Below are 21822 nucleotides of genomic sequence, written 5' to 3'. Positions count from 1 at the left end.
AGAATTTAGTTTGAGAATATCATTCAATGGGACAGGTGAAACTTCAAGTGGAGTTTCATAGTGTGAACATACACTTATAGTTATATATATTTTTGTTTAGATTTTTTTATTTGAAAAATAAGAAAAAGTAGTGATTTAAATTTTTTCATACAGTGGATTCATTTATTTATTTTTTAACATCTTTTTACAGTAAACTGCACTAATAATGTAAGTAGTGTATACTATTTTTTCTGGTATTATTACAGTGTGCCGCTATAACTATGGCATCTAGGGATTTTCTATTGCTTCTCCAGCAAGGTGAATGTGTGTACAGGTGTGCTGGGGGGCTCTAATAAAAAAACAAAACAGAATGCCAGTCACTGGTGACAGCTGGCACCCTGGGTATAGACTGGGCTCAGCTACTGACATCACTCCATACTTATACAGGGCACATGTGCTGTACATACAGGGCAACCTAGATACACACACACATATACATATATTTGAATATATATATATATATATATATATATATATATACACACAAACATATACACTCACACATACACACACATACACACACACACACACTAACCTCCTTTGTCTGTCTCCTCTCTAGCAGATGTCACATCCCAGGCCAGCAGTGGAGGGGTCAGGACATAAGGCTGTATGTGAGGGGACAGGGCACACACAGCTTCCAGTCATTCCTGCTGTGTCGGCTCTGCTGTGCTGCTGGGCCTACCTCCCCTTCCTTTCTGCTCCGACACAGACAGCCAGCATAGGAGACCAATTCTTCCCTTTCTATCCAGACAGCCGCCCCCATTGACAGGGCTGTACGTCACTGAGCTAGGGAGAGGGGCCCTGAGGAGAAGGCAGGGGGCCTGGTGCTGTGCCTGCAGACCAGATGCAAGTAGAAAAATAACTAGACATCTTGCCACTTGCAGCGTGAAAGTAAGGCCTTATGCACGCGTTCACTAATATTTTCTGGTCCTGAAACAACCCACTAAAAATTACGGATTGGACATTCGTATTGCATCCGTATTTCTGTAAATGAGTTTGTACTACTCACTTCTTTTCAAGTTGCACTTCATCCGTATTTTTTTACGGAAATACGGATGCCAAACATGTTACAATCCGTAAACAATCTGTAAACAATTGATTTCAATGAGAGGATCCGTAAAAAAAAATCTGGGTCTGCACTGGGTCCGTACTAGGACATGTCCTTTTATTTTTCAGGATTGATTTTCATCCATTTCTGCTACTGATAGTGTGAATAGCCCAATAGACATCAATGTGCTCTAAATCGGATCCGTAAATTACGGGACGTGTGAGTAAGGCCTAAGGGATTGTGCCGCCCCCTAGTGGAGCAAAGAATCTGCCGCCTGAAGCAGAAAGCTCATTCTGCCTCATGGCAGAAGTTGCCCTGTATGCACTAGTCTATTTCTGGAACCTCTGCTATGTGCCGATGTCAGGGACAGACAGGGACTCCTGACAGGGGTCATTTCTCACCAGGGGGGCATCTCTTACAGTTTAAGAAGCCTTGTGCTAGAACACTGGTGACGATGCTAGGGCACGGGCATTCTAGCATGTTCTGTTGCCATCTTGGACACCGGAATTCTGTGACATCCTTGGTGGATTGAGCCACTGGAGAGAGCCGAATACAGCACTCAGTTCTTTCTCACAGCTCCACAGAGAATGAATAGAGCTGCAGGTAACATGCTGACCACGGCTGGTTTAAAAACAAAGGAGCCGAAGGCCAATTAGGAGATCGCCAGGGGGCACAGAGGTTGGACCTCCTGTGATCTCTTACTTGTCCTCTTTCCTGTGGATAGGGGACAAGTCAGTTTTAAGTGTAAAACCCCTTTAAAGGGAAAATAGCAGCAGGTTAGAAGACTGTAAACTGCTGGTAATTCAGTTGAATTATCAAAAGAAGGTTCGATGCTGCCATTCTTGTGGGTTCCAGTTTTACAGACGTCAGCATCAGCATGGAGTTCGTGTGTTATTGATAGCTAACCCATGAAATTGGCCCTACTGTGTGTTTGGGGAAAATTTTATTGTGAGGACAATTGAGGACAGGGATTGATGACAATATCTAAAATAGAAAAGAATCACCCCTGTGATGACTACTTTTACTCCCATATCTCCAGCTCTTACCACTTCCAGATACATTTACATATATAAGTAGCTATTTCTTTATAAGTTTTTACTTTATTGCTCCTTGAAGGAGAGCAGTCAAGTTTGCGCCCATAAAAATGCTTTAATGGACAATTGATTTTACAGTAAATTTGATGATCAGGTAACTTCTTCATAACAGGAACTTGAAAGAGGAAGAACAGAAAGTTTTATGTCTCAATGTTTATCCTGGTGCCCATTTATATTGGCATAAAAAACACTGCGTATAAAAAAACAGACTCAGAAGTCGGCGTGGTTCTTCCTGAACCCAGCTGTTACTTTTTTTCTTTAATAACACTACTTTTCAATGGGTTGTGGTGCACATTCTGTAATTACATTTCCCGGTACTGACTGTATTGTACCTGTTCCACCTTCTTAGACGTCTGGCTTGGAAGGAACTTCAGATAACAGAGGTCTTTGTGGCCGTTTTAGGTCTCTTCAGCTTCCTGCAGTTTTTACCAGCCGTAAGTTCTGAACAAAGAGGCACAAAATAAGAACATACTGTTTTGGTTTTGTTCATTAGTTTACATAGCTGTGCCAGGGTACATCGTGGTATGTGCAGAAAAGTGTTTTAAACACAATTGTCACTTTCCAATATGCAGCGAGACTGGAACTTTTTGATAGAAAACATTTGACAATTTAATAATCTGCCCAGTGGAACCACATGGGTAAGGTATAACTAATGGAAAATGAAAAATAGTCTACATTTTTGCCTGTCAACATTGGCACTGGGGGCGCTGTTTAATTAATTGCTGAGTGTTAGATTTAAAGTGTACATGTTGTTATAACTTTCACAATCTAAATCAACGGGGATGTAAAATAAAGCAAGTAAGCAATTTACATGAATTATTTTTTTTAGTTCTTATGCTTTAAAGCAAAGCTATACTTACTTGTATCCAGGTTCAGTCTCCTGCAGGCAGCTTTTTAGTCTTGTGCTGGTTGAAAAAAAGAGACCAAACAGAGGAAGACCTAGTCATCTGTGCACTCACAGAGAAGGCAGTCATTTGACTGATGGACTCATTGACCCATGACACTCTGTACTGGCTACTTATTCACAATTTTTACAAATTTATTTTTTATGAAATGCATCTTAGAGGCTGTGGAGACTTTTGAATGTATTTTTAAACATTTTGCTCAGTTTATATTCTATCTTCTTAGTTCTTCATGTTTTTACATATAATGCAGGCTGCTCTTTCTCTAGAATCCATTAAAGTAGCTGCTTGGCAGAGATGAAAATCAGCTTCCCTGCATAGAACATTTCTTGGGCGATGTTCACACTATAATTGTGACCTTCATGGCACATATATATCAGCAACCAGTCAAAATAGGATGCTGAAGTATATGTGCATAACAGGCACAGGCCCCATTGGCTTCAATGGTCCGAACATACTGAAGTCAGCTAGAGATTATGTTCAGGTCATCTCCTGAATGTATGTGCACATATTCGTTCAGGAAATGTCACTAGCTGATTATTTTTGGGTCATTGAAGTCTTTTGGGGTTCACAATTGTAGTGTGAACCCATCCTTGATTTACCCTTGTTCATTTTGAGTTACCGTAATGAACTCTTCCTTCCTTGCTTACTCTGGGGAGTAGGGAAACCTAGCAGCTGTCTAGTTTAAGCCCCTGGGATCAATTCAAGTGTTGTAATAAGAGATGTGGTCCTTTACATACTGCAGAATTTGCTGTAACTCTTCTTACATTTTTAGTAGAATTATTTGGTGGAATGTTTCCTGTCATGGGTTAAAATTTAGTTTGTGTCACAACTAAATATTTTTACTTTCATAGTGTATGAGGCAAGTCCATCAAAATGGCATTGCTGGGGTTCCTTTCCATTTTTTAGACAGAGAGGTCCTGGTCCCAGTTGTTCCTTTAGAAATAAATGGGAGGAAAGCTGATTGAAAGGTCATAAAACAAAATGTATGTTGCATCATGGTATGACCCCTTTCCTGGAAAATGCCATTAGTTCCTTTTAGGCGCAGGCTTCTGTTAGATCGGCGCTCATTTACTGAGCCTATTACATGGCTTGATTATCGTTTACAACTATGTCCGTGCAGCTCTTGCCCTTGCCCTAAACTGCTCATGCATTACCTCTCCACACTCACAGTCTTTGCCGGTCTTCTGCTCTCATCTGTGGGGGGCCCTGGCCAGTGATTGGCCAAGGGGCCTGTCAGCTCTGAGAAGCTGCAGTGTGCAGTGGCGGGAAGAGAGGGGAAGGCAGGAGGAGAACGGGAGCATGGACAGATAATGTATGAACAGTTAATTTAATTATTAGCTGTTGGCGGAAAATGATTTTAGGACTGGACCTAAAGAAACAATCAGCCGATGATTGTTTCATAAGCTGATTGTTGTCTGTATTACACAGAACGATAATCTGCTGAATCGGTCTGATTCGGCTGATTATAGCTTCGTATAATAGGGCCCTTACTCTCACTTAATTTCATCAGTGGAAAGTGTCACTTATGCAGGGCCTTATGGCAGTTGAGCCCCATCTCCTGACCCATCTCCGAGCCCAACTGCTGTGAAGCCCTGCCTAAGTTACCCTGTTCACCGATGTCCAGGTGACCCTGCCCAGCGATTTTAGAGCAGAAAGAAGACAAGTTTATACTGGTATATATCCAGTGTGCAACATCTAAGCTTTTGGATGGTGTGGGGAACAGCAGATAGAGTAAGGGGGGTGACAATATCACTTTACCATTAGCCTGACCGCATAACCCCCTAAATGCTACAGTCATTAGTCAAAATTGTAGCTTGGATTAAGAGCATTGCTTTGGTTGAAGAGCTCATTATACTGGGTGGGAGAGCGAGTGGGGAAGGGGAATGGTCTGCATAGGTTGTCTACAGCTCTGTACTCTGACCCAAGAGGTCTCCCTCACCTTCCAAATCATAGCAGATCCAATTCAGGTTGGGGGTTGTATCCAGGGACAGGACTGTGAAGGTAATCTCTGAAGCGTGGACCCAATTGTCTGCTTTTCAGTGATATTTTATTGGAAAATTTGCTTTGGTTTAAGAGTGGATTTGGATTACAGGCATGGCCCCAGAACGAATTATGCTCGTAATCCAAGGCAACACTGTGTATAAAAATGTTACTGTCATTTAAAAAACTAAACCTTTGTCATGTCCTAGAGGCTTGTGCTAAGATCCCTACTGATCATTAGAATATGTAGGGAGAAGGATCCAGCTACACACGTCTCTGACATGCGTAGCTGAGGCCACAGTCTTTGTAAAGGCAGTTTGTGGCCAAAATGTATTATTCTACTGGCTACACAATAAAATTTGAAAACCACCAAACAATGATGTGGGATTTCTTGGACTGTTATGTAAGCCAGTGTACATTGTTGGCTTACAGCAAGCATCTTCTTCTGTGCTGACTACTGGGAACATAGGTTCTGTTGGACTTTCTATACTTCTGTAATGTCTCTATAACATTTCAAAGTTTGTTTTTTAATGTAAGGCACATTAATATAATAAAAACACAAGTAATAAAAATTAAAGCTGTCCTATTTTCCTATTTATCATCTAAAGAAAAATAAACATAAAAATATAAATAAATCAAATTCCACCTCACATCCCAAAAAAGCAGCACAACTTATAACATACAACTTCTTAAACATTGTAAAAACTTAACACCACAAAATGGCAGTATTTCAGTTTCTTTTACTATTCTAACCCCTAAATCCTTTTTTTGCAAAATGGTAAAATGAAGGGTGTCATTAAAAAGTATAGTTTGACCCACAAAAAATAAGCCCAATTCCGATGACAGAAAAATAGCATAGTTACAGAATTTCAGGAAGAAAAATGAAAACACCATCTCCAAAAATCATTGTAGTGGGAGGGAGCTACTGCTCCTCTTGGGGAACCACATACTCCTCCATGCTTATTGTGTATGTGGCTTTTTTATCTCTATTGATAACATCTCCTGCTCAGATTTCTGCCCTACTTCCCCAGTCTATGTACAGTTGAGAATAATTCAATTGTGCAGCCTCTAAGAATGTTCATATTGCTATGTTTGAGTTCACTTACTGTACAGGAAAGTATGTATGGCATGTTTTATATTCTATTCCACACCTTAAGGCATAAGGTTAAGACTTTGATTTTATGAAGGTAATTCCTACCACTCAGTCATGTGCTTTTGAGCAGTAAGAAGCCTTTGAAATATTTCTGGCATGTCCAATAGAAAGCATATTGAGGTTTCTAGAGCCAGAGGGCTTTGCAAACCATGGAAACACATTGCACTAACTTCAGAACAGCCATATATTATCATGGCCATAATGTAAACGACATAGGAATCACATGACTTCCTTTTATTACCTGTTCACTGCCAACCACCTGTGTTTTCAGATATGCAGTTGGAGGCATTGTGGAAATAAACAGGGTATTAGCAGTCAACATCAGCCTTTAGTAGTTAGATCTGCATCTTATGTAATGCCTGAATATATTAGACTGCCTTAGAATCAGCTGTAGACCAACATGATGGTATTATGCTGAGGAACACAGGATGTCGGTCTAGTAGCAAAGCTACAGAGAATGAACCTAGGTGGTTGAGCAGAGAATGTTCAAAAGAAACTTAACTACTTTTTTTGTGTAGAGGTTTTTTAAGGGACTGAAGAAGGACCTGTAACAGGAAGTTCCATATATTTGCATTCATTTTAACATTGACTTTACATTGAATTAGAGGACGAAACATTCCTGGGGAGAGCAGAATTACAAAGCAGACCAGAAGGGAGGGAAATACAGAAGACTGCTTTAGACTACATACCTCCTATGTCACCAAATCTAGAAGATGCTACCCCATTCTAGACGCAACCTATTCCATCAAAAACACAGTCCTCCACTCTGTATATGCAGTGTCCCAGAACAGCCCTTCTTATGCTCACACTTTCATTATAAACAGTTCTGTTCTGGAAAGCTATGGTCCACTGCAAACTGCGTGTATTGTGTCCCCCTTCTCAGCATTTAAGTCTGCCATTTCAGTCATTTATTGCATGTGAATTCAGGTATCAGTGTCAAAAGGTATTATGTCGCCTCCTAGTGTTCAAGGATGGTACTCCTCATGTATATTCCTCTGTATATGCCTAATGGTGTAATGATGCAATGGCTGGATGTCACGTGACTGTGCCCTGCTTCCATGGTAACACCAATGGTCATCGAGCTTTTGGCTGGGTTACCATGTGACTTCCTGTGCTACCTCAGTCTATTCCCTACCATCAAGGGGATAGGTTGTCTGTTAGTCCTCTCTCTCCCTGCAAAAGAGAGAGGCCTGCGTCGTGCTCTGCTGCTCCAGTCCACTGGCTGTGTTCCTGTCTCAAGTCTCAAGATCCTCATCTGGGTGTCGATTCTTCAGTCATTCTTCAGTTCCTCTCATCATCATCTTCTCAATTCATCAACAGCAAGTATTCAATTCAAGTCTCATTCCACCCAGCATCTCTGCTTCAGTATCACTACTACTCCCATCATTCAGCATGCTACTCTCACAGCCTATTGCAGCATCACCCATTAGTCTGCTTTAGTCAAGATTGCCTTATTCCCGGTTGCATCCGGAGAGACTGTTACTACTAGTTACCACCGTTACAATAAATATACAACTACCGTTGTTTCTGAACCTTGGCATTGGTGTGATCATTGGTGCCCTGACTAAGGACAACGAAGAATCGCATGCCCAGTATTCCCGCATGGCCAGGAGCCCGGCTTCCAGCTGTAGCACCCTCGTGCCTAAACCGTGACCACTACATCCTACAGCTGCCCCGATTCCTGCACCCATCCAACATCTGCACTGTGGAAGTGGCCCTCAGGGGCCAGGGCGTCGCATATATAAATTATATCTCAAGATCCTGGGGATCCAAGTCTTACCTTGGAATGGCAAAGCGAGTGTGCATATGGATATGGATATATTTACTGTGTAAGATACCTTCAACAGCTCCACACACAGTGAGCACTGGGCACTGCCTTAGAATTGTCATATTTTGTGAAATAAGTATTAAACAAATAGGAAGACTTCAATGGCTTGACAGAAGAAGTTGGTTGCAGACTTTTATTTACTGGTCTTCTTTTTTTCTTCTTGAAGGAAATGTTCTTATAATCCAGGGATTGAAAAAAAAGCCAATTATTCTAGTAACCTGTACTTTCCAGCTGTTGCTGAATGATAACTGATATAACGCAGCAACAGCTGGGAAGCCACAGGATCCAACCCATATGAATGGGCCCTTTAAGTGTTGTTCCTTTGTGCAGTGATTTATTTTCCTTTTGCTTCCACTCTGAAGATATTTTCTGTAACACATAAAGCTCAGTGTCAAAGAGTACAGTAATAATCCAAATGGCATCATTTATACTAATAGTCTGGAAAGCATGGATGTGTTGGTTGTGTGGATTATGTGCAATACTGTATACTATACACTATTTCTTGTCTTTCATTGGTTTGTAAAATTGTGCTTTATGAAGCAGAACTAATTGCCATAGATGAAAATATATGATGAAACCTGATTCTGGAGGAATATTTATCCTTGCAGGCTTCTGGACACTCTCTGGTCTTTGCTGACCTGGGAGTGACTTTACATAAAGTCAAAGCAATTTGACTATTGCAGTTCTATGAGAAAATAGAGAATATTAAATGGTACTTCACAGTATAATGCAGATCCCTGATGTGCAGATCCTAAAGGCAGCAGATAGATACAAAGGTGGATTTTTTTTTTATTTTAGCACAATTTAGAGTGATTGTTCACCTTTACAACTCTTGTTTATTATCCAAGGGTACCTAAAAAAAAATATATATGTATATGTACTGTATTTATATATCTATATTGCAATACTTTGTAATATAACTTTATTAAAATAAATGTCATACTACTATATTTTATGGGCCATATTTTACAGCCCAACAGAATGTAAAAATGAAACATTTTTTTGTAAATTTGGACCTATGTGTATTTTTTTTTATCTCCTCTTTTTTTTATAACATCTTCATATACATTGCATTTTGTTCTAGATTGAAAATGGTATTATTACAGCTGAAGGAAAAGGAAGATGAAGTTCAGGTTGTGACAAGTGAGCTTACAAGTTGTCAGCAGGCAGTAAGATGTGCACAAGACCAAAAGCAGCTGTTGGGGTAAGAAATCTCATGGCCGGGCTTTGTAGCATGACATGAATTATGGGGCCTTTTCAGTATGGGATTGTGTGCGAGTCCTCATGGCAGACACAAGCCATAAAATTTACCAATAACGTGGGAAGGCTGCATGTATTTTTAGCTTGTCATGCCATAGAAAATATCACTGTTGTCATAGCAATTTCTATGGCTATAAGGACAAAGCTTTACCATTAATCTCTAGAAAAGTGACTATCTTCCAGAGTTCAGCTCAAGTTGAAAAACTCTTGACCTGCCTATATAGGATTGTGTTTGATCATAGTTTAAAGAACTTCTCGCACGCATTTCATGGGCACAAATGTCGAAGTACAAAGTTTTAATAACTATTATCCAGGTCTTTAGGAAAAAAAGAGAGTATTAATGAAATGAATATGATGTATATACTTTAATATTCAAGCCAAGGGGAGCTAATGGCCGGGTGACTGAGAATATATTGTAGTTTCTACGTAATAAAAATAAAATATACACAATTTAATGCGCATAATACTTTCCATGCAGCCTGAAGTTTATAGCTAGGCTTTATAACTTGTGCTTTAGGGTAAACGTCAGATTTCACTGCGTATCTGTTTCTGTTCTCAATTACCCACAAGTGACATTTATTATCTAGCCGAATGTTATTGTTGTTATGGTAAAACCCCATTCAGCAAGGATTTTCAGACTTTGGCTGAATGAAAAAAACTGACTGGCTGCATGAGCCTCCCTAAGTTTCACTTCCCAAAGCTAGACTGATCAGTCTTCTCTTACTGTATATATTTATCTACATTAAAAGCCGCCCAAGTAATAAAACTTATGAGTGTTCCTCTTCCTCTGCACAGTATTTCCAGTATTTTACTTGTTAGCTGTAATTTGTGCTCCAGAACTGCTCTTGTATCTATAACAGAGGACATTAAGTTTCAACTATAGCCATTATAGGGTTTTCTTAAGTCCAGTTTTAAAGGGAACCAGCCAGCCCAATTGGGCTTGTTTGGTTCCCTGCAGCACTGTATTACGCTCTTGTGCAGTTCGCAGCAGCTTTCTGCCCAAGAAAATAAAGTTTAATCTCCCCCATGCATGGCAGGGAGAGGGGTGGGGGGGTACTCATCTGGGCAGCTCTACGCCAGTGTCTGGTCACCGCTCTCTGCCTGACAGGGAGGGGCGCCAGTAACAGGCCTCTCTGCTTGTCAATCATCCCCACCGAGTGCACTGACAGGCAGAGAGGGGTGACTAGACACGGGTGAAGAACCCCCCAGATGACTATCTGCCGCACCTCTCTCTGCCATGAGCGGGGAGATTAAACTTCATTTTCTCGGGTATAAAGCTGCCGCTGGCTGCACAGGAGCTTTATACAGTGCTGAAGGGAACCAAATCAGCCCAATTGGGCTGACTGGTTCCCGTTAAGTCACTCACATATTAACACAAAGGCTTATAACTTGGCGCTGGACTATGCCTGAATTCATAATGAAAAGGCCTATTTAGTCATGGGCTTATTTATGCCCCTACTGTTGATAGCTTTAAATTTTAAAAAAATGGTGCGTCAGTAGTGCATAATAAGAAAAAAATACTGAAAATAATGCACCTCCAGGTGAATTTAGATTCAAATTATTAAAGTATTATGGTTCAGGGAAGAAAAAGAGTGCTGCACCTCACACCTATGGCTGATACTAGTACCTCTCGGCTGCATAAAAAACATCAGAATTCTGTATGTGAATTGATCAAGCCACTCTGCCCCATGTACCGCGTGCAGGTATCTGATACACATGGGTCCCTACACTAAGTCCACACTGTGCCAGTCAGCGACCACCACCCCCGCAGGCGTGCACAGTCAGGGAAGGGAGGCCATGGAACGGTCCTGCAACCCCCATGCCACAGGACCAGACCCAAAAATGCCACACCAAAACCCAGCCAGCACCACCGGCGGAGGAAGCTGCCCCCAAAGAGCACAAGTCTGGATAAGGTATTGCACTCACCATAGCTATCAAAGATAGAATGGGACAGACAGGAGGGATTAAAACCATGAGCACTCAGGTGTCTCCGGCTAATTGCAGTCATGTGGGTCTCACCAGGAGGAGTGCAAAACACGGAGAAAAGAGAGAAACAAAATACGGTTCAGGGAAGAAAAAGAGTGCTGCACCTCACACCTATGGCTAATACTAGTACCTCTCGGCTGCATAAAAAACATCAGAATTCTGTATGTGAATTGATCAAGCCACACTGCCCCATGTACCGCGTGCAGGTATCTGATACACATGGGTCCCTACACTAAGTCCACACTGTGCCAGTCAGCGACCACCACCCCGCAGGCGTGCACAGTCAGGGAAGGGAGGCCATGGAACGGCCCTGCAACCCCCATGCCACAGGACCAGACCCAAAAATGCCACACCAAAACCCAGCCAGCACCACCGGCGGAGGAAGCTGCCCCCAAAGAGCACAAGTCTGGATAAGGTATTGCACTCACCATAGCTATCAAAGATAGAATGGGACAGACAGGAGGGATTAAAACCATGAGCACTCAGGTGTCTCCTGCTAATTGCAGTCATGTGGGTCTCACCAGTAGGAGTGCAAAACACGGAGAAAAGAGAGAAACAAAATACGGTTCAGGGAAGAAAAAGAGTGCTGCACCTCACACCTATGGCTGATACTAGTACCTCTCGGCTGCATAAAAAACATCAGAATTCTGTATGTGAATTGATCAAGCCACACTGCCCCATGTACCGCGTGCAGGTATCTGATACACATGGGTCCCTACACTAAGTCCACACTGTGCCAGTCAGCGACCACCACCCCGCAGGCGTGCACAGTCAGGGAAGGGAGGCCATGGAACGGCCCTGCAACCCCCATGCCACAGGACCAGACCCAAAAATGCCACACCAAAACCCAGCCAGCACCACCGGCGGAGGAAGCTGCCCCCAAAGAGCACAAGTCTGGATAAGGTATTGCACTCACCATAGCTATCAAAGATAGAGTGGGACAGACAGGAGGGATTAAAACCATGAGCACTCAGGTGTCTCCGGCTAATTGCAGTCATGTGGGTCTCACCAGGAGGAGTGCAAAACACGGAGAAAAGAGAGAAACAAAATACGGTTCAGGGAAGAAAAAGAGTGCTGCACCTCACACCTATGGCTGATACTAGTACCTCTCAGCTGCATAAAAAACATCAGAATTCTGTATGTGAATTGATCAAGCCACACTGCCCCATGTACCGCGTGCAGGTATCTGATACACATGGGTCCCTACACTAAGTCCACACTGTGCCAGTCAGCGACCACCACCCCCGCAGGCGTGCACAGTCAGGGAAGGGAGGCCATGGAACGGCCCTGCAACCCCCATGCCACAGGACCAGACCCAAAAATGCCACACCAAAACCCAGCCAGCACCACCGGCGGAGGAAGCTGCCCCCAAAGAGCACAAATCTGGATAAGGTATTGCACTCACTATAGCTATCAAAGATAGAATGGGACAGACAGGAGGGATTAAAACCATGAGCACTCAGGTGTCTCCTGCTAATTGCAGTCATGTGGGTCTCACCAGGAGGAGTGCAAAACACGGAGAAAAGAGAGAAACAAAATACGGTTCAGGGAAGAAAAAGAGTGCTGCACCTCACACCTATGGCTGATACTAGTACCTCTCGGCTGCATAAAAAACATCAGAATTCTGTATGTGAATTGATCAAGCCACACTGCCCCATGTACCGCGTGCAGGTATCTGATACACATGGGTCCCTACACTAAGTCCACACTGTGCCAGTCAGCGACCACCACCCCCGCAGGCGTGCACAGTCGTTTGGGGGCAGCCTTCCCCGCTGGTGGTGCTGGCTGGGTTTTGGTGGGGCTTTTTGGGTCTGGTCCTGTGACATTGGGGTTGCAGGGTCGTTCCATGGCCTCCCTTCCCTGCATGTGCACGCTTTGCTGGGTTGGCGGTCGCTGACCGACACGGTGTGGAGTTAGCGTAGGGACCCGTGTGGACCAGAGGACCTGCGCGGTGGTACACGGGGCAATATGGCTTGATCAATTCATATACAGACACTCTGGTGTTGATTTTTAATATAGGCCTAGCGGCATTAGTATCAGCCATAGATGGGATGTGCAGCCTTTCCACTCTCTCCAGTTCGTATTTCACAGTTCTCCCTCTCTGAACAGCTCGCACTCCTTTATAAGACCCACATGACCAAAATTAGCAGGATATGCCTGTGCTCACATGTCTGGACCTTATGCCTTCCCCATTCTGTGAGAGCAGCAATGGTAAGTGTAATACCATATCCATATTTGTGTCGTTTGGGGGCAGCCTTCCCCGCTGGTGGTGCTGGCTGGGTTTTGGTGGGGCTTTTTGGGTCTGGTCCTGTGACATTGGGGTTGCAGGGCCGTTCCATTGCCTCCCTTCCCTGCATGTGCACGCTTTGCGGGGTTGGCGGTCGCTGACCGACACGGTGTGGAGTTAGCGTAGGGACCCGTGTGGACCAGAGGACCTGCGCGGTGGTACACGGGGCAATATGGCTTGATCAATTCATATACAGACACTCTGGTGTTGATTTTTAATATAGGCCTAGCGGCATTAGTACCATAGATGGGATGTGCAGCCGTTCCACTCTCTCCAGTTCGTATTAAAGTATTATATTGCCCCCCAAAAGTTATACAAATCCCCAATATACACTTATTACGGTAAATGCACATAAAGCACTTTTTTCCCTGCACTTAATACTGCATCAAGGCTTCACTTCCTGGATAAAATGGTGATGTCACAACCCGACTCCCAGAGCTGTGCAGGCTGTGGCTGCTGGAGAGGATGATGGCAGGGGGACACTGAGGGACACAGGGCACTGGAGGGACACTGAGCATACCTCTGCTATCATCCTCTCCAGCAGCCACAGCCCACACAGCTCTGGGAGTCGGGTTGTGACATCACCATGTTATCCAGGAAGTGAAGCCTTGATGCAGGGAAAAAAACACTTTATGTGCATTTCCTGTAATAAGTGTATATTGGTGACTTGTACAACTTTTGGGGCACAATACAATACTTTAATAAAAATTTTCACTGGACTTCTCCTTTAAAGCGACTCTGTACCCACAATGTGCCCCCCCCCCAAATGGCTTGTACCTTTGCCTGGGTTGTTCCTAATGATAAAGAGGGCGGGGAGGAGGGACAGAGGGGTGTGGCATTCCTAGGACATGAGTACTCTAGGCCACACCAATTTGACACAGGGCTGAAAATTTAAATTTTTTTTTTTGGACAATAACTGTATCACCTGCCGAAGGGACCCCAGGACAGATCTTGGATTAAAAGCAGCTATCTGGTGGTACAAGTGGTTTGGGGATGTCAGATTGTCGGTACAGAGTTGCTTTAAGCTTTCAAGTTCCATATAGATTAGCTACCGGTCTGCAGTGTTTGTTTGTATCCAGCTCATCCATGGATGAAGAAAATGTACACAGAGGTGGAGCTACAGTGGTCGCAGAGGTTGCAGTTGCAATCAAACCCCTAAGATAGCTCACTGCCCCCCCCCCCCTTGCTACACATGTGACAGTGGAGCATCCTGTTTCTTCCTTTATCCCCTGCCTTTATATTTCTCTAGCCCCATACTGAAGCTGATGGGAGGAAAGAAAATAGTGGACGATAATGCAGTTGTTAATGTCAGGTCGTGCCAACAGGTGCGGGGGAGTAACATTGTGTGAAGTAAAGAATTAGCCCAGGACATGCCACAACTGTTGCCCAGAGCTGATTTTTTTGTGGCAAGAGAAAAAGCACCTCTGGTATCTTCTGCCCCCATCTTCTTACAATGCATTAACTTCTCTGCAGGAAAATGGAAAATCAAAGGGTGGTGAGGATGGCAATGGGCATATTATACAAGTAGATGTTACTCCTATAACTGCAGGTGCAAGACTGCTGGCCACAGGATGCACCTGTACTTTAATCGGTCATATGTATGGAATATCCAACAAACTACAGTAATCATTGATGGCTTTATTTTTAAGAGTTTAACTAAAATGTAAGGAAAAGCTGTGACAGGATGAGGTGGGGGGTGGGGGATTGATGTGGACACTATCACCCCCTTTCTGGATGAGGACTTCTCTACACAGCTGTAAAGCCTAAATCATGCAGTTTTTATACCTTACTTTATAATAAATGTATTGGTGCTTGGTCCAGTGGAAAATGCTTATTGCTTATTGTTAGTGGACTGTGCCACCTGGGCGCACTTGGCCCCACCAACATCGGCTCTGTAGGCCCCGCCCCTCAGTGATGGCATCACTGTCTAGGCCACTCCCCATCATAGGCCATTTGAATGGGCTGACCTAGAGGAGGTGGGGCCTAGACCTCTAGGCCAGCCCATTCCAATGTCTACCGAGGGGAGGGCCTGGATGGCAATGACATCACAGAGAGACAGGACAAAGTGATGTGAAGCCCCGCCCAGGTGCCACAATCCACCAATGATAAAAAGCATTTTTGACTTGACCAAGCACCAAGAAATCTCTTATAAAGTAAGGTTTGAAAACTGCAGAATTTAGGCTTTACAGCTGTGTAGGGAAGTCCTCATCCAGATAGGGGGTGACAGTATCACTTTAATGTTTACACTAGGGCCTCTAGTGTACATTCGGATTTCTAGTGTAGATTTCCATTAGTTGTATGTTTCGGCAAACTGTACTATGAGCATTACGGAAATTATTACTGTTAAGCCAGTCAAAGCAAAGACTTGAATGACACAGCTTAGTATGTTCTTGTAACTAATGAGCGATGCGTAATAAAATAGTATTGTGGGTGTCAGTACCATATTTCATATGACATATATTTCACGTCTATAAATGTAAGAAGGCACAGAGATGTGCTCAGTTTGCTTTACCACAATTACATTTCAATTCCACTAGAAATCTGCAGCCATGACATTTAGGGGGACATTTATTAAAAGGCACAAAATGCTTTCTTAGGCGCAGATGGGCCAGATCGGCGTAAATAGTCTATTTGAGAATATTTTTTTCACATCGTGCCCATCTGCACCACCTTCGCCAGTGGGGTAGAGAGGGGGCAATCCCGGGGGTGTGGCAAAACGCAGAGTGGGCGCTGCCTCTGCTTGCGCCGCATTTATCATTTTTCGGGTGGAAAAATTATACTGAAACCTATGCCAGCTCTGAGCTAGTGAAGGTTTTAAAATATTTGCAGGGACGGGCTCCGTGCGCACAGGATTTATGTAGAGGCAATGCGCCTCTACATAAATCCCCTAAGCTCCGGAGCTGCGGGAACATTTGTAAGCCCGGCGTAAAAAAAACGCTGGACTTCATAAATGTCCCCCATAGTGTTTGGCTTTCCCCATTTGGACTTATAACTGGGCTACTTTTCAGCCCAAAAAGTATCTAATACGTGGAAACTGCCATGCTGATCAATGCTTTAATGGCTGATTTCTGCTGACTCCACATCCAACATGTAGAGTCGGCTCAGTGAAACGTGCATGGAGAGTTTAGAATAAGTCGCACACAGACCCTTGGTGCAGTGGCTTATCTCACGTGAAAAGTATTGATTGGCCATGTAGATGTAACACCCCCTAATGTATGAATTCAGTGAATTCTGGCCGCAGAAAGACCTGTCAGTTCACAAAGTGAAGCAAGCGGCTTCGGCTGCTTGCTTCACTGTGGGCTATGGGAAGCTTTGATGTGGGCGCACGCTGATGCGCCCACATCAGAGCTTCGCGGCCAGAAAGATCAACGGCCGGTACTTAATTCACGGAACGGCCGGTTGTTCACGTATTGTGAACATAGCCTAAGTGATATACTCACAGAGAGAAGTAACATGAAACCAGGAACCAATTTAATGCTTGGTAAAAATCAATACTGGGCTTGACAATGGGGTATGAAGAAACAGGGAATGGATATGACATAAACATAAATGTGGCAACACAGAACTCTGCCCCTGACAGTGGAACACTTCAGCTGCAGGAAGGGGGGTTGTACGGTAAAAAGGGTGACTAGTGTGAGCACTCTTAGGAGGTGACTCTCATCACACACAGTCACTGCACACCAAGCCTGCCAACACATACATCCACACTGACTATATGGAGTAAGTGAGGCTGCAGCCATATAGTAAGATAAATGTCTATACGTTGGGGCCCAGTTGCCCTGGATGTTGGCACGCTTTAGTAGTTGTTGGTGTACTTAATAACAAAGGACTTGAACAATCCACCATGTCACAGCTCGGGGGGGGGGGGGGGGGGGGGGGGGCAGAACAGATTCCAACAAGGTCTAAACTGTGATTCTTTATTTGTCACTGTCCATCCACAGCTTCACCAGCCAGGATACAAAGGGTTACCCACTCTTTTGCTGCTGATCTACACACCAGGCTCAGTCCAGGTTTCCAACATGGAGCAGCAGCATTTAGGAAGCATCTCACAGAGGGAGTGGGTGGCAGGATCCTCCTCACTGGACACACAGGAGCTGGGGAGTCATGTCTGGGCTCAGTCCTTCCTTTCTCAGCTGTCAGGTCTCTCTCTATTACCTCTGACACAGCACTGGCCAGGACAGGTGGTAGTCTCCTCTCCTCAGACCATGCTGCCCACCATGCACTGTGGTAGTGACTAAATCCCATACTGTAAAGGGACCTCGCTGGGGGCGGGCACACAGCTCTCCAGGCAAGCACTGCCCCGGCCAGATTTCATTGGCTGCTCCACTCCGGGCTTCCTAGTAGCCAAAATCAGACCCTGCCGGACCGCCCGACCCTAATCCGAAGGTTTAGTATTAGGGTTAGGGTTGGGGGTTGGATTAGGGTTACGAAAAACATTTATCTATCCCCTGCCCACACAACAACCCTAACCCTCAGGGTTGGTGCTAATCAGGAGGGTTAAGGTTAGGGTTGGGGCTGTGGGGAGGGTTAGGCCTGAGAAATCAGTGGGACGTAACCCTAATCCGACCCCCAACCCTAAACCTAATACTAAACGTTCGGATTAGGGTCAGGGGTTCCAGCAGGGTCTGATTTTGGCTGCTAGGAAGCCTGGAGTGGAGCAGCCAATAAAATCCGTCCGGGGCGGGGCTTGCCTGGGAGCTGTGTGCCTGCCCCAAGCAAGGTCCCTTTGCGGTATGGGATTTAGTTACTACCAGGGCAGTTTCTAGGTAATTTGAACTACAGGGCGAATCCTGCTGAAAGCGCCCCCCCCCCCCCCTCCAAAGTGATATGTGGAGGGGGGGGCGGGTGTTACTAGGGGGAAGCAGTGTGTGTATCATGGCATACAGCAGTGTTATTCAACCCTTTTCTACGTGGGGCAAAAAAAAGTCATTCAGTGACTCACAGGTGACGTCTTCTTTGTTCCCTTTTACTCCCCTTCTTGTGAACCTGCCAGACAAACATTTTTAGGCTCTGCACTTTTACAATTTCCACTTTTTTGTGTCATGTGCAGTAAAGTCAGTAGGTTTGTGGGTTGCCCCCTGTATGTAGCATCCCCTGCTGTGCCCCCATATAGTAATAATGCCACCTGTGCTGTCCCCATAGTAATAATTTGCCGTGCTGCATCCAAATTAGTAATAATCCCCCCCCCCCGTGCTGTCCCCATAGTAATAATCCCCCTGTGCTGTCCTCATATTAATAATCCCCCCCAATGCTGTCCCCATATTAATAATCCCCCCAATGCTGTCCCCATATTAATAATCCCCCCAATGCTATCCTCATATTAATAATCCCCCCCAATGCTGTCCTCATATTAATAACCCCCCCCCCCAATGCTGTCCCCATATTAATAATCCCCCCAATGCTGTCCTCATATTAATAATCCCCCCCAATGCTATCCTCATATTAATAATCCCCCCAATGCTGTCCCCATATTAATAATCCCCCCAATGCTGTCCTCATATTAATAATCCCCCCAATGCTATCCTCATATTAATAATCCCCCCCAATGCTGTCCCCATATTAATAATCCCCCCCCAATGCTATCCTCATATTAATAATCCCCCCCAATGCTGTCCTCATATTAATAATCCCCCCCCAATGCTGTCCTCATATTAATAATCCCCCCAATGCTATCCTCATATTAATAATCCCCCCAATGCTATCCTCATATTAATAATCCCCCCAATGCTGTCCTCATATTAATAATCCCCCCAATGCTATCCTCATATTAATAATCCCCCCCCCCTGTGCTCTGCCCCCCATAGTAAAAAATCCCCCCTATGCTGTCCTCATATAAATAATCTCCCCCTGTGCTCTGCACCCCACCCCCCAAAACACACACACACACACACACACACACACAAAAAAAAAACAACATTATACTCACCTCAATAGATAGAGCGGGTCCCTGTCTGTTCTTCTCCTCCGGCCTGCGAGGAGCAAGCAGGCTGCCGCCGCCGCCCCTGCACACATCTTCTCCCTCCAGCACAGTCAGATGACGTCATATGCTGGAGGGAGACGATGAGTGAGGGGGCGGCAGCAGCCAGCCGGGTAATGAGCGCGGTTAAGTGCCGTCCGGGGGGCGGAGCTGCGGTCCGGCGGGCAGTCCAGTGGTCTGAGCAGGTGATGGGGAGGTCAGGCCAGGACCCAGAGGAGGGGGCGGCAGCAGCCAGCTGGGTGATGAGCGTTCGGCTCGGCCAAGCGCTGTCCGGGGGGGGGGGGGGGGGCGGAGCTGCAGTGCAGCGGGCGGTACAGGGGTCGGAGCAGGTGATGGGGCGGGCGGGCTGACGGCCGGGAGTACGCGCCGCTAAGTGAGGTCCTGGGGGTGCCACCAGTGCCCCCAACCTCTCGGTGCCCCGTGCGGTCGCCCGGCCCGCCCGCCCCTAGAAACGGCCATGGTTACTACCCATGCACTGTCTCTCTCTGGCTTTCTTCTTCTTCCTCCCAGCGCATAACTTCCTGCTGCCCTCAGCTCACTGTCCCAGGGAGAAATGGGAAATGTAGTTGGGTGCCTCTCTCATAAGCTGCACCTGCTGTTCTCCCTAAATCCTCTCCAGGGGTTACATAGACATTTGCAATGCCTGATCCCTACAATGCCTGATCCCTGTTTTTGTCGATAACTACATCCAGGAGGTAGTCAACAGGTCCCCGCAATGGCCACAATATCAGTGAGTCCAGACATCTTTTGAACAATGTATATGAGATGTTTTAGCATTCCGCACTCTTTTATGGTGTTGTTATTATCACAGCTTATTAGACATGCCCCCATGTGCTATATGAATCATCCGTCTAATCTGATTACTTAGCAGGCCATTCCATGTGACCCTGACTACTAAGAAATCATGTCATGAATGGCACATTTCTAAGTAATTCCATAATATATCAGGCTTCTAAACACTGGTGTAACCAGTAACATGATAATCCTTAAAGGCCTAGTCCTTGACTACTTAAAGGTAGTGTGCCACATAGATTTATTACTCAGTAAACAGGATACTGAAAAAAATTCAAATTTTCTATTATGTTTCTATATTCTGATATATTTTATATAAATCAGAATATATGTCTGTATTTTTTATATTTCATTTTCTTTTTTTGAGGGTCAGCCATGTGGTGTGAGTTTTTGCACAGCATTCAGAGATATGCTTTACAGCAGCCATAGGGAACAATAGACTGGAGGGGACCCTATTGATTTCTATGGGAGAGTTTTCTAGACATGCTCTGTGATGTGTGTAGAAGTGATCATGGTGCAGGGGCAGGGAGAGGGTGAGCTCTGACCTATTACTATGTGTGGTCCGTGATCCCATTTGATATCTGATATCACCTATTACTGTAATAAGGAGGAGACATTGTGTGATAAGGAGAAGACTGCCAATATGCTTTCTTTACAGAATAGGAAGTGTCAGATTATTAAATGACTTAGTGGCCAGATTTTAAGATTATTTTAAAGGAGTAGTTCACCAAAAAAAATCTTTCAAATAAACTAGTGCCAGAAATGTGTAATTTACTTCTATTTAAAATCTTACGTCTTCCAGTACTTATCAGCTGCTGTATGTCCTGCAGGTAATGGTGTATTCTTTCTAGTCTGGAGAGCAGGAGGGATTTCTATGGGGATTTGCTACAGCTCTAGACAGTTCCTGTCACAAACAGAGGTGGCAGCAGAGATCACTGTGTCAGACTGGAAAGAGTACACCACTTCCTGCAGGACATACAGCAGCTGATAAGTACTGGAAGAGATAAGGTTTTTTTAAAGGAGAAATCCAGTGAGGGGACTTTTTTTTTTTTTCAAGAAAAGGCAGGTGGTAATATAAAAAAAAAAGCTCCAGTATCGGATTGCCGCTCCGGGATCTTCTCCAAGCCAACATCACGACCCTGTTCATTGCCCACTCAGCCAGTGACTGGGGTTACTGATTGGCTGAGCGGGCAATCCATCAGCCGGGAAGGCATTTTCCCCCTCGTTGTGACTTCATCAGGACTCGGAAAAAAATGCCTTTGCGATGGGGGTCCTGGGGCCAGTGTAGCGGCACAGTGCAGGCACATGGAGGGGTAAGTTAGTGTTCTATAGTAAGTTCCTCCCGGCCCCTGGCGGCTGCCCAAAAATAAAAATGGCTGCACTTCTCCTTTAGTAGAAGTAAAGTACAAATCTCTGGCACTTGCTGGGACCAGTTGATCTGTAGGAAAGACATTTTGCTGAACTACCCTTTTA

The 21822-nt window shown here is 44.7% G+C and overlaps 1 protein-coding gene across 3 annotated transcripts in view; it reads left to right on the top strand.

Moving 5' to 3' along the window:
- Nucleotides 1-21822, top strand: part of LEKR1 (leucine, glutamate and lysine rich 1) — a 122879-nt gene that overhangs the window by 30388 nt on the left and 70669 nt on the right. For all 3 annotated transcript variants that reach the window (XM_069975295.1, XM_069975293.1, XM_069975296.1), the window contains one exon: nucleotides 9132-9251. In XM_069975295.1, coding sequence (XP_069831396.1) covers nucleotides 9132-9251 — 120 coding nt within the window. The remainder of the gene's footprint in view (nucleotides 1-9131; nucleotides 9252-21822) is intronic.

Source organism: Dendropsophus ebraccatus, chromosome 6 (genome assembly GCF_027789765.1).
Source record: "Dendropsophus ebraccatus isolate aDenEbr1 chromosome 6, aDenEbr1.pat, whole genome shotgun sequence".
Classification (NCBI taxonomy): domain Eukaryota; kingdom Metazoa; phylum Chordata; class Amphibia; order Anura; family Hylidae; genus Dendropsophus; species Dendropsophus ebraccatus.
This window is presented reverse-complemented; position numbering and strand designations above follow the sequence as displayed.